Below are 16,342 nucleotides of genomic sequence, written 5' to 3' on the forward strand. Positions count from 1 at the left end.
GAGGCACGTAGAAAACTTTCAATATTGTAAACAACATTGAAGTTTTGCCAACGAATTGGAAAACTAAGGCAAAACAGATGTTTTTCTAGAATTGCAGTAATCCCAAACTGCCTTGCCAGGTTCATATAAAATGCAAATCAGTGGTCGGGGTGGGGCCGGCGTGGGCCCTGGCATGAGACAGACTTTCTGCTCCCCACCCAGACTGCACAGCCCAGGGCAGGGAAAGGACAAGGTAAACATACGGAAAACCACCCCAGGGGACGCAGCTGGATTCTTGGAAGAGATGAGTGTTGGGAACGGTCCTGGCATCCTGGAGGGGTCTGAAGCAGCCCCTAACCAGAAGGAGAGCAGGTGCCGCAGAAAGGAGCCCCCAGGAACTAGGACAGCTTGAAATTAAAAACGTGAGTGAAAATCTAATAAAAACAGGAAGTTTGAAGACACAGGGAAATTGCAGAAGCCAGAGATGGGAAGAGAAGCCACAGCCTCCTGGGGCTCCGTGTGGAATCTGAGGGGGCTGCCTGGATGCCGAGTCCCTGTTTCACAGTGTGTGGTCCTGCAGGAGGACCTGGCTGCCCATGCTTTCTTGCCACTAGGGGTGGCCAAAGGACTGAACTGCAGCACAGAGGGGAGCAGGGCCTCTCCCTGCCATCCCTTCCCTGTCCCTGCTGGCCGGAAGCCAGCTGTGATGGGCGGAGCCTGGGTAGCCACCTTGGACCGTGAGTGGAGCCGTGTTGGGAACCGTGGAGCAACAAGACAGGAGGCAGGGACCCTTGTGGCTGTGGAGAGGGCCGCGGGCCACCTGTCTGCAGGCTTTGGCATGGGAGGAAACTGAGCGCCTGCTTCATGTGTCACTGTTAGTCAGGAATTTGTGCCTCCCTGGGCAGAAACTTCCCGCATAGCTGTTTGGATGTCGCTGCTGTCTGAGTGCCGTGGAGGGAGAGAATGTGATACCGTCAGTGTGGTCATAGGAAGAACAGAAAGGATGTCGGGGCCTGGGAGGCAGCCTGCTGTTAAGGTTCAGGATTAGGATTTTACTGATACCATGGGTGGGGGATGTCACCCACCAGGACACAAGACTCAGCACAGTCCCCACCCGCCTGCTTTGGAATTACCGTAGGAGAAGGGTTTTCAGCCCAGCACTGCACATCTGATCAAACTGCTGAGCAAGAAAAAGGAAGCCCTGGAGCCCGGAGGCTGCGTCCGGTGTGGGCTGCGGGGCCTGGAGCAGCAGGGCAGCTCTGGGAGGGCACAGGATGCAGTGGTCTGCAACGACCTGCAGCCAGCTGGACAGTCACACTCCTGCAAGACAAGCATCTCCTGGCCTTGGGGGTAGGGAGGCCGCCAGAAAGCCCCACTGGACAGAGGTGCTGGGGCTGTGCGGGAAACGAATTGATAGAAATCCGGGAAAAACACACAAGCTGACGTTGTCATGGTGATCAGGAAAAACACACAGGCTGGCGTTGTCATGGTGACCGGGAAAAACACACAGGCTGGCATTGTCATGGTGATGGAGTACAGGACAAGCCCCTTGGTCTCTTGCTGGCAGCCGGCACAGAGACAGGCTGCCGTGGGCTCTGACCTTAATACCGGGTCACAGTCGCTTCTAGGAGCAAGAGGACAGATACCCCATTGCTGTATACTGGCGCCTGTTTCCAGGCAGACTGCCCAGTGCCCAGCTGAGCCTTGGGTGCACTGCGGCCCCCGCAGTGCATGTCCAGACCCCAGGACCCACTCTCAGGTCTAGAAGATCCAGTTGGGCAGTGTTGGTACCACCAAGAGTGGGCAGGACAGAGGACCAGAGACGGCCCCACCCAGCAGGACGCAAGGACTTGGGCAGTGGCTTTTCAGGTGTGTGGGCTGAGAACTGGGGAGTTGGTGAATTCTCGGGCCCCTGGGGTAGCCATTTGGGAACGGCAGCAGCTCCCCCAACTGCAGATGCTCACTGCCCACAGAAGCGACCACGTGTTTGAATGAAGAGCAGTTAGAGGAACGTTTGCAAGAGAATGTGTTTACTCCCTGAGGTTATGACAATACAGAAAATACAACTCTTTCTGTAGAAAATGTGATACTATAGAGGAAAAGATCACTTTGATTAAATGGCAATTAGAAATAACAACATTGCAAGGCCAGGTGCAGCAGCTCATGCCTTTAATCCCAGCACTTTAGGAGGCCGAGGTGGCCGGATCACTTGAGGTCAGGAGTTCAAGACGAGCCTGGGCAACATGGTGAAACCCTGTCTCTACTGAAAATACAAGAATTAGCCACGCATGGTGGTGCATGCCTATGGTCCCAAATACTCAGGAGGCTGAGGCAGGAGAATCTCTTGAATCCAAGAGGCAGAGGTTGCACTCAGCCAAGATTGTGCCACCGCACTCCAGCCTGGGCAACAGAGCGAGACTCCGTCTAAAAAAAACAAAGGAAAAGAAGGAAGACATAGTAAAACAAATTTTAAAAATAAAAGCAGGTGAGAGATAGGGGTTGGGTATTTTCAATTTGTGTGCCAGCCTAAGGGTGAATCTCTGATATAATCAGAGCTGGTGCAGGGGCCGTGCCTGTAATCCTAGAGTATCCAGAGGCCAAGGCCGGAGGATCGCCTCAGCCTAGGAGGTCAAGTCCGCAGCGAGTCATGATTACACCACTGCAGTCCGGCGAGATCCTGTTTGTAATATAAATAAATGTAAAAGTTTGTGTATTCAGAGACTCCTCCCAATCAGTAGGAAACAGAAAAATCCAAGCAGAAAATGGATGAGGGCGGTGGCGTTTGGGTACGGACAGAGCGATGTATGAGAACCAGGGTGCCCCTCCCGGGTTCTCATGGGTGCAGCAGTCACTGCCGGTAACCACTGGCCTGGCCCACACTGAGCCCTGCCCCAGCCATGTTGAGGGAGCCTGAGCCTGTCCCTTCATATGGAATAGAAACGGCCATGCCAGTCTCGATGGTGCTTTGGCAGTTTCTCTGGAAATCTGAAACCTGCGGTCTTTGGCCCAGCCCCATCCTGGGCCTGCATGTGGCTGCGTGTCGTAGAGAAGCATCTGCCCTGATGGTGAGCTGATGTGAGCAGCAGTTTCAGAGTAAGCCACACCTGTGCACGAGGTCTGGAAAGGTAAGTGCGATGTCATTGAGTCCTGAGCACAGGAGAAGCAGGTGGCAGAACTGCATGGCAGGAGTTGGGCCTGGCAGGCCCCCTCCTGACCCCCAAGAGTTGGCTGCCACCAGCAGCCTCCTGGTGTCCTGGAGTCTGTTTCCAGCCTGGTGGCAGCCAGGCTTCCTGGGCACCCGGCTTTCCCCAGGCCTGCTCTGAGCACTGGAGTTGAGGGCACTGAGCAGAGGGGGGCTGAGCCCCTGGCGGTGAAGGGGACACACCAGTGGGTATTGGCTGGGGGTGGCTTCTGGGAGGCTGCTGGGTCCTGCTCTAAAGGAGCACACCTGGCTGTACCCACCTCCTGCAGACTTCTTCCATGGGAGACCGAGGCAGTAGGCGGGGTGGAGCAGCCATGTGGCAGCCATGAGGGGGACGGGAAGGTAGACCCCGAGGCTGACGAGCCGCTGTGGCACCCTGGCCTGTGGACCTGTGGATGACGTGGCCACCACGTGTAAAGCATACACACTAGCGGCTCTGGCCCTGCAGCTGAGCACAGGCCAACCGGGTACGTGGCTGTGGTCGGGGCATGGGGTCTCCGAGCCATGTTCAGATTCCTGTAGTGAGAACGCGTTCACTTAGTACATTGTTAAAAATATATTCAGTAAGGAAAAGGGCAAGGTCCTGAAAAAAGTGTATTAAGAAGCATGTCCAGGCAAGTGAGTAAAGCCTCGTCAGGGAGGCAGCTTGCACTTCACAGCTCAGCTGGGTCTTCAGCCTCTGTAGCTGGTTGAGCGCGCCCAGAGCCCGAAGGAGGCCCTCGGCCGGCGCACGTTTCATCTTCTCGGAACTTATCTCGATGAGATAAAAAACGTTCATCGCGGAAGAGCCAGCGCAGGAAGCAACCTTAAGGCCGCACACATGAATGTTCTTCATATTCACGTGAATCGATCGCCGTCTGATCCGAACGTGCGGGAGGGGACGTGCCGCAGTTCAGAATCGACTTTTCAAAGCCCATGGCCGGTGCTCAGGGTGAAAGCAAGCTTGTTGCCTGCGTACACACAGGCCTGTGTGGTGTGGGTCCGTCCAGCCTGTCCATGCTGAGCCTCTGTGCGCACACCATGGGAGCAGCCCCTGCATGTCCAGCTGTCCAGGCCGGCCCCTCGGGCTCATGTCTGGCGCCCTTACCCCATGGCCCCTCTCCCACTGCGCCTCTGCCCACCACTCGCATGCACAGTCCCTCCTGCCCACAGTGGGTGCTGACGAAGCTTCACCTGCAAGTGACTCCCTCTTAGCTGCAGCTGCTCTGCCAAGCTGCCCAAGGTACCTCCTGGGTGTGTGGGCGGCCACCTCCAATCCACACAGCACGGGGTCTTTCTGGCTGCATCACTCGCCTCTACCCATGGCCGTGCACCAGTCACCCACTGCTGGCCTCTGCCCGTGCTGTCCTCGTGGCCTCACCCAGTCCACACTACATCTGGTCAGGTGTAGTGCACCAGGGGTCACCCCATCCACACCGTGTCTGGTGCACCAGGGGTCTGCACATAGGCAGCCTTAAAGCCTTCCCAGGAGGCCTGGGGCAGCCATCAGCCCTGTCCGTGAACTGATGAGTGCTACACCCATTCCTCTGTGATCTGGGCAGATGCCTCCCTGCCTCTTGCAGCCGAGCTGCTCCAACTTTCCCGTCGTCCTGGAGAACGCCCAGGCCAACCCGGGGCTCCCCTGCCCTGCTGCCCAGCCTCTGCCATGGCCCTGGTCTGCGTGGTCCCCCATGGTCCTATCCTCTAGGTCCCCTACAATGGGCAGGAGGGAAGGGAGGCTGTGCCAACCTCAAAGGGAACCATCTGTTCTGGCCGAGCTGGAGGTCCGGGCACTGGAGGAGAAGGGGTTGCAGCTGGGTGGTGAGCATCTTCCTGGGGGCTGTCCTCATCCCGCCCATGTGTGCCTGCCCAACACCAGCTGCTCTACCCAGGGCCTGAGCAGGGTCAGCTCCCACAGGACACCCTGTGGTCCAGCAACCCTGGCACTCCCGCCCAGGATCGGCAGGCTCCATGCACGGCAGGAAGGGAGGGAAAGAGGCTGCCTAGGCCCCGGCAGTCTCTGTGCTGAGCCCGTGGTGTGGGTCGGTCAGGAGTACCTGGGGCCCCGCTGGCAGGTGGTGGGTGGGAGTCACGTCCTCACGGGAGGCTCAGTGGTGTCTCCCGGGACTCAGACGTGCCTATGTGGATGAGGCCTGCACGTGTCCTGGTGTCCTCAGCCATGGCCGTTTGCATAGAGCCTCTCTATACCCACGGGTGGGCGTTGTCATGCACAAGTGTGGGATGCACGTGTGTGGATGGGTGTTTTCGGGTGTGGGTAGATGCACAGGTGGTGCACACACACCCCCACCCTGTGCCCAGTGCCGCCGTGCGTGGTTCTTCTTTCTGCGCCTAGGGTACTTTCTCCACCTATGTGCCTCTGCACCCCCATCTGCCCCGCTCCCCGGACTGGGTAAACTGGGAGCCCTTTGGTAGGGCGTGGGTTGGCTGTGACACGCAACCCTTGATGTTGGCTGTAGTGGATGCGCCCAGGGTTGGGCTTGCTGTGCTGTGTGCCAAGGTCCGGTTGTCGGAATTGTTCCGGCTCTAGAATTTGCATGGAAACTGAAATCACAAGCATGACTGTTATGAAACATAGCTCAAACCCAAGCCTTTGCCAGCCATGGTGTGCCCGCTGTGGGCAGCATTTCTGGGTGGGTTCTCAGGCGACACGGGGGCAGTGTGTGCTCCTGTGGTTGTGTCCTTGTGGCCGGGTGGCCCCTGCCTGTCTCTGCCCATGTGCTTGTGTGCCCCGGGGACTTACCGCTTTCTACCTGCACCCCTGGGCCTGCAGGTCTCAGGTGCCCCGGCTGCCCCCACCCAGCCGCACCTGCTCAGCATCCTTCCTGGGTGTGGCTGCACCCCCCTCTTGTGTCCTTGCCTAGTGCGACCCCATTTCTTCCACAAGGCTGGGCAGAGTCTCAAGGTGGGGCACACACTCAAAAGGAAACATCTCAGCCACCACAGTGGGAAGCAGGTGACTCTGACCAGTGCCAGCCTGCAGCCTGCACATGGCTGAGGAGGCTGCGGCGGGAATTGCTGGGACTCGGGTGCCTAGGCAGGGGTTGAGGGATAGCGCATGGTGGGGAGGTATTCACGTGGCCTTCCACAGTGTCCAGGCTGGTGCTTGGGGAACAGAGCCTGAGGGCCACAGGCTAATTTCCCAGCCAGGTTCAGCCCCATCCCCGAAGGTCCAGGTTTGAGGCTCTGCAGGCGCTGGCCTCAGCCCATGTGTTTTCTCCTCGCTGTAGGTCCTGAATGAGGCCGTGGGGGCTCTGATGTACCACACCATCACACTCACCAGGGAGGACCTGGAGAAGTTCAAAGCCCTCCGCATCATCGTCCGCATCGGCAGTGGTTTTGACAACATTGACATCAAGTCGGCCGGGGATTTAGGTAGGCCGGCTCCGAATTCTCTCCTGTGCCCATTCATGCGAGCTCCGCCCCGTCTTGCTTCATCCTTGGAGGCTTCGCTGCCACACCGAGGACCCCGTTGCACATTGCCTGGTGTGACTGGCGGTGGCTGCAGTCCCATCTAGGGCCAGCGTGGGGCCGCAGCCATTCTGTTCCTCACGGAGCCTCACCTCGGGGCACTTCCTCTCTTTTGGGCAGTAGGAAATCCAGCTGCCGCTTCACACAAGTCTGCATGCATGTCTAGCTGGTGCCCCTTGCTTGGGTACCGGGGCCCTGGGGTTGAGGGGCAGGGGCGTCAGAGCGTGGCTGTAATAGCGCTCATAGGTTTCTGTCCCAAGACACAGCGGGAACAGCGGGGTGTGTCGCAACCCAGTACACATGCACTCAGCACATGGAACACACACACAGAACACGCACATCTGCACCCATGCACATGCACTCAGCACACAGAACATGGACACACATCTGCACCTGTGCACGTGAACTCAGCACACGGAACACACGCACATCTGCACCCATGCACATGCACTCAGCACACAGAACATGGACACTCAGCACACGGAACACGCACACATCTGCACCCGTGCACGTGCACTCAGCACATGGAACACGCACACACCTACACCCGTGCACGTGCACTCAGCACACAGAACATGCAGACTCATCTACACCCATGCACATGCAGTCAGCACACGGAACATGCACACACATCTGCACCTGTGCACGTGAACTCAGCACACGGAACACACACACATCTGCACCCATGCACGTGCACTCAGCACACAGAATGTGCACAGTCAGCACACAGAACACGCATATGCATCTGCACCTGTTCACGTACACTCAGCACATGGAACACTCAGAGGACACGCACGTCTGCACCCGTGCACGTGCACTCAGCACACAGAACACGCAGACACGTCTGTACCTGTGCTCATGTACTCAGCAAATGGAACGCTCACAGAACATGCACGTCCGTACCCATGCACCTACACATGCACACGGAACGTGCCTATGTGTCTGCACCCACGCACAGATACTTAATAGAACAAACTCAGGGTGGTGCTTGGCCGTCCTGCGTGGAGCGCCCTTTCTGTTTTCTGCCAGGCTCCGTCTGTTTTTTTTTTGTTGTTGTTGGTGGTGGTTTTTTTTTTTTGTTTTTGAGACAAGTCTCGCTCTGTTGCCCAGGCTGGAGTGCAGTGGCGGGATCTAAGCTCACTGCAAGCTCCACCTCCCGGGTTCACGCCATTTTCCTGCCTCAGCCTCCCGAGTAGCTGGGACTACAGGCGCCCGCTACCTTGCCCGGCTAGTTTTTTTAGTAGAGATGGGGTTTCACCGTGTTAGCCAGGATGGTCTTGATCTCCTGACCTCGTGATCCACCCGTCTCGGCCTCCCAAAGTGCTGGGATTACAGGCTTGTGCCACCGCACCCAGCCTCGGTCTGTTTTTTCTCCTCCCCTCGATGCTGGTAACAGGCAAGGTCGTACCCTGTCCTTGCCCACGGTTGGCCAGCGCTTCACGGTTTTGCTTCCCTTTTCCTAGGATACAGCATTGCAAAATCGGAACCGTCTGTGTTCCTGCAGGAGACGCAGGTGGTGTCAGAAGCCACACCTCCATTCGGGGGTCTTCTCCTGCGCTGGCTTCAGCTGCTTCCGCCGATGCCCATGGGCCAAAGCTGTGTGCCAGCCCCCTCCCGCCTTTGTCTCTGTGGTGGCATCCTGGGAAAGGCTGGCTGCGGTGTCGGGCGCAGGCCTGGCTCTACGGTGTTGGGCGCGGGCCCAGCTATGCGGTGTCGGTTGCGGGCCTGGCGCTTTCTGAGCGACCCCCGCTGTTTACCATTTCCGTTGCCTGTGGAGTTTCCCAGCCCCGGGCTCTGTTCTTCAGCCAGGGACACAGTCTGGGGCACCCCTGGGATCTGGCCCACACTCCAATGCCCCACAGTCAGGAGGCCTTTCTTCCAATCTCGTGTGGTGCTTGGCTTGGCTCTCCCTCAGTCTCCCTTGTTTAACATTTTTATGTCCAAGTGAGTTGTGTCTGGGGGCTATGCAGGATCCCACCCTTGGCCTTGTGTAGCGCCTGCCCGCGCTGGCCCATGTCAGGCCCCCTCCCGAACCCTCGGAACGCCTTGCAGAACCACATGGTCTCGTCCAGCCTCTGGGCATATGAATGCAGCCCTGTCCTGGCCGCCTGCCCATTCCCCCTCCCCAGAGAGATGGACAGCCAGTTGGACCGCCAGTTGGACACAGGAGTGCAATCATCTGAATGGGGTGGGAAGTGCCATGCAGGGGAGTCGCTGGCCGGGGACAGACCAGGGATGAGGATAAATAGGCTCAGGGAGGGGCCCTGGCCGGGGAAGGGCCTGCCTCTGGGACAAGGCTGGGAGCGGGCAGTAGGGGTTACACATGGGCGTGCCTGACCACTGGGGAGAAATGGGATGGATTTGCTTTCCAGGAATGGCTCCAGCTTCAGTGTTATTGACTGCAGGGTGTAGGGCATGGAGGGCGGAAGGGGCCGCGGGGGCCTGGCTTGGCCTGGGGGAGGCCTGAGGACATGTGCGGATGTCCATGTAGGGGTGTGCAGGTGGGTCCAGCACCCAGATTCTGACCTGGCCGCAGCCTCCCAGCAGGAACCCCCTGGAGGAATCAGGGCGGCGAGGTGACGCAGGGAGACATGGGCTTGTCTCTGCCTGGGCTCCCAGTGCTGAGTTGGGAGGGGTCAGGGCAGCGTCTTAACGCCCTGGCCCCACCACACACCGAGCAGTTGCCATACGTGTGCTGCCGCGTGAACCTAAAGTGGAGGTGGGGCTCCAGCCACAGGGCACAGGTGCCGGGCCAGGTGCTCTGTTGCCCGTGAGCCTGGGAGATGTGCGTTCATTTCGTGGCCTCCCAGGGTGGCCTTGGGGACATGGCCTTTGGCTTCTTCCTCGGGAAGCTCCAAACCTGCTCCAGCCACGGTGGCCCTGGTGTCTCCTCTGAGGCTGGGCCTGGCCTGGGAGGTGAACCCGCCATGTGTCTTGTCACCACGGCGATTGCCGGTCGCACACGTGCCTGCAGCGTCTGTGGAGGAGACGGGCTGACTCGACGCTGTGCCAGCATCCTGAACCTGTAACCGGCGGGGCCACCTGGCTGCACCAGGCGTTGCGGGAGGGCACGCGAGTCAGAGCGTCGAAGCAGATCCGCGACGGTGGCGTCCGGCGCCGCCAGGATCGTGGGGGAAGACCTTGCGGATCGTATCGGACATCGGTGCGTCAGCCCAGCTCCCGCGTCTGTGCCCTTTCTGGGTGTCGGGCACTGCTGCTTCATTCAGCCGTTCCCAGGAGAGGCCCAACGGTGGGTGTGGGCTGCGGTGTCCAGTCCCAACCCAGGACAGGACTGAGTGCGCGCACCGCACAGGCGCCAGGCAGGAATCCCATCTGTGTTGCCCTACGTACACGGACGCCACAGCACATACAGCCTCACACCAGACATCGACGGCACACACCATGGGTTCCTCCACACGGCCTGCATTCAGACCTCACACACCACAGCACATGTAGTGGGCTCACACAGTCACTCGGCACACACTGACATCACACCTACGAACGGTCCACAGCACACATGGGCAGCCTGCACGGATGGCACACAGATGCCACAGTACACGATGACTTTGCATGGGCCAACAGGACATGACATCGATGGACAGCACACGCACCACACAATGGGGACCTCATAGGCACACACACGTGAATACACGGGGATGTCACAGCCACATCCCCACAGCCCACACAGATATCACCAGTACACACATGGTCTCACACCGGCCTATCAGGATGTCACCGCACCACACGGCCTGTACAGATATCAAGCATTACAACACCACAGCCACGTGGGCCTCACACGACTCAACTGCACACACCAGGACATCCTGCACGGACGTCACAGCACACACGTGGGCCTCACACAGGCCTGCACTGATGTCCCACATGCCACAGCACACACGTGGGCCTCAGACATCACACATGGACCTCACAACACAGCCTTACACGGGCACACACAGATAACACGGATGTCATAGCACCCACAGCCTCACACAGCACACACATGGGTCTCACACGGGCCTGCACAGACATCACACGGACGTCACACACACGTGGACTCAGACATCATATGTGGACGTCACAGCACACACATGGGCCACACGGGGACATGCAGATGTCACAGGACACAGATATCACACAGCACACATGGGCATCACATGGATATCACAGCATACACATGATACCACGTGGAAACACACTGATGTCATGGGCACATGGGCAGATAGACACGGGCATACGTGTGGGCACACACATCAACCACGGTCTAGCACGCGCTCACCCTTTGAGGCCTCTGGAGCTGGCTGCGTGGGTCCCGCTGGGGCCGGGGTTCGGGCAGCTGTGGGCTTCCTCCTCTGTCACCAGCAGCCGGCCCTGCCCCAGGGAGTGGTTTGCCCCTCCGCAACCCCTTGCTCTTCATTTGCCCACTCGCTCTGCAGCCGCCTGTCCTGGGCCCAGCACCATCCTGGGTCCGGCACGCAGCAGTGAGCAGGCCCCACACAGCCAGGCCCAGGTTGAGCTCAGAGCAGCAAGCGTGTGTGTGTGTGTGTGTGCGCGCACATGTGTGTGATCCTAGAGTAGAGCCGTGTCTTGAGAGAGTGGAGCTGGGAGAGGCCAAGCGAGGTCACGGGGGCGCCTCTGGGCGGGGCCCAGGTGTGAGGTGGGAAGTGGGAAGGTGCTCCCATAGAGGGTTCTTAGAGAGGGTGGGTGGGGCGTGGTGTCCCTTTTCTGAAGACCCTCCGGACACCTTGGCCCAGGTGCCTTGTCTCCCCAGATCGTGGGTTCCTAGGAGCTGCCTGCGCCATTCCCCAGGAGGCCCCGTGGGGATGCGAGGACCTTGCCTTGCCGGGGATCCCGTTGACCGGCCGGCCCCCAACTTCCCAAACATCCAGGCAGCCCACTCCTGCTGACCGCTGTCCTTGTCCCGGCAGCGTTTGGGGAATCAGATGTTTCGGGTGGTCTCAGTGAGGCGGACACACCTGGGCTAGTGGGAGAGGTTGGCTTACGGATGCACATGGAACACGTGCTTGTTTCTTCCTGGACACATCTCTCACGGCCTTGCTAGTGCCCCCACCAGGATCCCAGGGCTGGCTGGAACCTGTGAGGATCCCGGAGCCCCGAGGTACCCATTCCTCATACCTCTGCCCTTCTGAGGCCTGGGCGGCCCCTCCCACCTCACGGCCATGGTCCGTGTGTGGTTTGTTGAAGGAGGGAAGGAGGGAGGGTGGGTAGGAAGCCCAGGTCGGGGCAGAGGTCAGAAGGGGCCAGGGACTCGGGGCTCTGTGGACCTTCAGCTCCGTGGGCTGTCCACCGGCCTTGTGCAGGGGCAGTGCCTCAGCTGTCTCCAGAGCAAGCCCACAGGGCGGGAGGGGCCTCATGTGTGCCTTGCCTGCAGGGCGCCTCCTGTCCCGCAGCCACAGGTCTGACACCTCACCTGGGGTGTATGAGGGACTGTGGGATGTGGGGGGTTGTGGGCTGTGTCTGTGTGTGGCCAGGGATGTCTGTAGTTCCCCTGGTAAGAGCAGGTGGGGGTGTTGTCTCCAGAGTCCTGTAACCTGTCTCTCCTGGGGTTGGGGTCTGTGGTTCCAGCCCTGAAGGCCCCAGACCCTCCCCGTGGCCACTCTGAGGCCTGAGGGTGGCGCCTGCCCAGGCTGAGTGTGGAACTGGGCCCAGCCGGCCCCTCCCAGGGCCCCGTGCTGAGTGGGGGTTGGAGCACCCAGGTTAGGATGCCCTCAGAGGGCAGGGCTGTGGCCACCCCCTTCCTTGAGGACCCCACCTACCAAGGCCCCCACCCAGGCCTGGCCTGAGGAGTGCGGGTGGCTCCTGGCGTCCTGGGGAGTGCAGGGTGGACCTGGCAGGCTGTGGGGGTCTGCCATGGGCGTTCTCCCCTGCAGTGGCCCAGGTCGTCCTGTGGGCGCTCAGGCAGGCGTCCCTGGGGCAGCTGGGCTGCTTCCCTTGCTCTGGGCGTGGCCCCTCTGCCTGTGGTGACCTCGTGGTGACCCAGGCCAGGTCAAAGCTCCCTCGGCCTGGGGAGCTGAGGAGAGCAGTTCTGTCCTTAGGGACACAAGTTCCCTGACGCTGCAGCCTCTACCTCGTGGACAGGGACCCCTACCCCAGCCTGGCCGCCCACCTGGCACCTGCGCCCCCCTGCCCCTCGCCCTTGTCCCTGAACCCCATCCCCACCCTCTGGGAGAGTCTCATGCTCTGGGCGGGGCCCGTGCTGGGCACCAGCCACTCAGGCTCTCCCGGGGTGTGCCTGTCCCGATCTGCCCTCTGCTGGGCACACCCTGTGTGTGGGTTGTTCTTAGCGTGGAATCCACGCGTGTGGTGACTACAGGAACGTGGAAGCCCTGGGCAGTGTGTGGTTCACGGTGTTGCTGCCACTCGGTGCAGACGAGGGGGTGGCCACTTCTGCTCTACGAGGCTCTGGTGCTTGTGACTTAACGTCTCCTTGTTTTTTTCTTTCCTCCCTCCTTCCCTTCCTTCCTTTCTTCTGAAAAAAATGCACTATCTTAGGTGCACACAGGAAAACATTGTACAAAGAACCCGCCAGCACGTCAAGAGAGCAGGCTTCTGCACGCAGCTCCCTCGGGCCCCTTCTCCCGCTGCGGCCCCGCAATGACCTGGGTCCCGCTTCCTAGAGCAGAGGGCCTTCCCCAGCTCTGCCGAGGTGGGGTCGCGGGCACACAGCCTTCTGTGTCGGCCTCCTGTCCGTCGGGCTGATGCCTCCAGGTCTCTGTGTTTTCGCATGACCCCCAGTTTCTGATAACGTGAACACAGCACGATTCGCTTCTCCAGACTCTTGGTGATGCATTTTCTAAGCTTTTGGCCAGTATCACAAACAAAACTTCTGTGAACACATGTGCACATAGACGACTCGTGCCTCTTGGGTTTGTACCTAGGAGTGGAGTTTCTGAGTCCCAGAGCAGGACGTTGGTTCACGTGGAAGGAGTTGCTGTTCTTCAGGCAGGTGCACGGCGTCACACTCCGGCAGCCGCGTATCCTTGCCAGCACTCCGTGTTGGAGTCTGTGTAATTCTAGCCCTTCCAGCAGGAATTTTGTGATATTTTTATTTTAACCTACAGTTTCCGGATGACTCAGGGGGTCGAGCACCTCTTTGTACCCCTGGCCACTGGGAGCACCTCTGGCAGTCTTTTCCATGTTGGTTACGGAGCCCTCATGTGGTCTGTGTCTGGTTTTTGTCAGATCGACATGCACTGTGGATATTTTTATAATTTCAAAATGTTTGTTTTTACATGTTTACCAATATCTCAGCCCGTGGCTTGACTTTTCACTTTCTTGACATCGCTCTGACGAGAACACATTTCAGTTTTTATGAAGCCCAGCGTATCACCCGTTTTTTCGGTGAATACCTTTTGTGTCCTGAGGAATCTCTGTTTACCCCAGGGTCATCCAGGTTCTCTGTGTTTTCTTCTGGAAGCTTCTACCTCTAGGTCCAGGGTCTTCTGGGTTGCCACTCACGCCTGGTGTGAAGCTGGGGTCGCGGCCCGCCCTCTCCCGGGATGGCAGGTCCCTGCGGCACGATGCGCTGAGACACCCTCCTTCCCGTTGGCGTGGCTCCTCTGCGGAAAGGCAGTTGGCCACGTGTGAGTGGGTCTGTCTGGACTCTTCTGTTCCGTGGGCCTGTTTTTCTTCCCTTTCTCCCGTGTTATGCTGTCTGCACGGTTGTGAGCCTTGACAGCTTCCACCATGTTCTTCACAAGGGTCTTGGCTATTTTACGTCCTGCTGTGCATTCCCATTTCCATTCTGGAATCAGCTCATCAATTTTCATTTTGTTGAGTCCTTAAAATCAGTTTTGGGAGCGCTGATTTCCTAATATTGAATCTTCGGGACACAAATACGATGTCTCCATTTATTTTGACTTTTCTTAACAGTGTTTCATCATTATCAGTAGAAGGTTTCCACGTAGTTCATTAAGTTTATTGTTGGGTATTTGGCATTTGTAATGCTGTTACAAATTTTGTTGTTGTTGTTTTGTTTTTTTGAGACAGTCTCGCTGTGTCACCCAGGCTGGAGTACAGTGGTATGATTTCAGCCCACTGCAATCTCCACTTCCTGGGTTCAAATGATTCTCCTACCTCAGCCTCCTGAGTAGCTGGGATTACAGGCGCATGCCACTACACCTGGTTAATTTTTGTATTTTTAGTAGAGACGGGGTTTTGCCGTGTTGGCCAGGCTCGAACTCCTGACTTCAAGTGATCCACCCGCCTTGGCCTCCCAAAATGTTGGGATTACAGGCATGAGCCACTGTGCCCAGCCTAATTGTTTCTTGATGTTTGGTTATTAGTGGGTAGAAATACACTTGAGTTTTGTAAACCAACCTCATATCCCACAGCCTTCTAAATTCTCCATATTAGGCCGGGTGCAGTGGCTTGTGCCTGCTATCATAGTGAGTTATGAGGCCAAGGCTGGAGGATCACCAGGAGTTAGAGACCAGCCTGGATGGCATAATGAGACCTGCCTCTGCCAAAAACAGATTCTCTTGAATTTTCTCTTGCACACACTGCCGTGTCACCTGCAGATAAACACAGATTTACATTTTCCTTTCTGATCTCTGTGCCTTTTATTTCTTTAATTTCTTTATTTTTGCCTTTTTGCATTAGCTACAATCGTCAGTAGCAGTGACTTGCAGTTATTACTGTCTTGATATGGGAGAAAAAGTTTTTGATATTTCACCATTAAGTAGGACATTTGCTTTCGCTCTTTTTGTGGTCTAATTAATTGGTCTAATGTTGAGGTAGCCATCCCAGCTCTTTTGATCAGTGTTTATATGTGGTATGTCTTTTTTCATCCTTTTAATTTCAGCTTATCTCTGTTCTTATATTCATCATTCAGATGAATGGTCTTGCTCTGTCACTCAGGCTGGAGTGTGGTGGTGCAGTCATGGCTTGCTGCAGCCTTGAGCACTGGGGCTCAAGAGATCCTCTTGCCTTAGCCTCCGAAGTAGTTAGGACTATAGGTTCGTGCCACTGCAATTTTTAAAAATTAATTATTATTATTATTTTGGTAGAGACAAGGCCTTGCTATGTTGCCCAGGATGGTCTTAAACTCCTGGGCTCAAGTGGTCACCCTGCCTTGGCCTCCCAAAGTGCTGGGATTACAGGTGTGAGCCATGGCACCTGGCTTCTGTGTTTGTGTTTAAAGTGTGTCTGTTATTAATAGTTTATAGTTGGTTCCTCTTTCTTTTTTCAGTCTGACAGTCTTTGCCTCTTGAGTGCTCCGTTCATTTATTTTTAGTGTAATTGCTGCTCATTTGGATTTCAGTGTCGTCTGGCTACATGTTTTCTGTTCATCCTTGTGTTTCCTTTCTGGCCTTCTTTTATGTTAATCAAGTGTTAAATGATTCCTCGCATCTGTTGTTGCTTTTTAATCTATACTGACTGCTTAGTGATTGTGTTTAGTTTTACTTTAGAGATTAGGATATGCCTTCATAACTCACTGCCATCCGGCATAACCTGTGGAGCCTCTTCGAGGGCGGTAAGAGGCCTGTGGTGGCTCCTCTCACCCTCGGGCTGCTGCCCTTGGGCCGATCTTCCACGTCTGTTGTGCGGAAAACCATACAAGAAGCTATTGGTCATGAGTCTTTCAAGGAATTTTTCAGTAACTTTTGTTTTTGAATATTGACCGACACATCCACCCTTTCTGCCTTGTTTATCCCGCCCCCGATTCTGGCTGTT

The 16,342-nt window shown here is 57.1% G+C and overlaps 1 protein-coding gene across 1 annotated transcript in view; it reads left to right on the forward strand.

Moving 5' to 3' along the window:
* The window catches only part of CTBP1 (C-terminal binding protein 1), a 35,131-nt gene that overhangs the window by 11,784 nt on the left and 7,005 nt on the right, over positions 1-16,342 (forward strand). Inside the window, 6 exon segments of the mRNA XM_017865400.1 lie at positions 6,409-6,568; positions 9,612-9,640; positions 9,642-9,777; positions 11,575-11,607; positions 11,709-11,765; positions 12,039-12,158. Of these exon segments, the coding sequence (XP_017720889.1) occupies positions 6,409-6,568; positions 9,612-9,640; positions 9,642-9,777; positions 11,575-11,607; positions 11,709-11,765; positions 12,039-12,158 (535 nt within the window).

The sequence above is a fragment of the Rhinopithecus bieti genome, unplaced genomic scaffold, assembly GCF_001698545.2.
Source record: "Rhinopithecus bieti isolate Rb0 unplaced genomic scaffold, ASM169854v2 scaffold_79532, whole genome shotgun sequence".
NCBI classification, from domain to species: domain Eukaryota; kingdom Metazoa; phylum Chordata; class Mammalia; order Primates; family Cercopithecidae; genus Rhinopithecus; species Rhinopithecus bieti.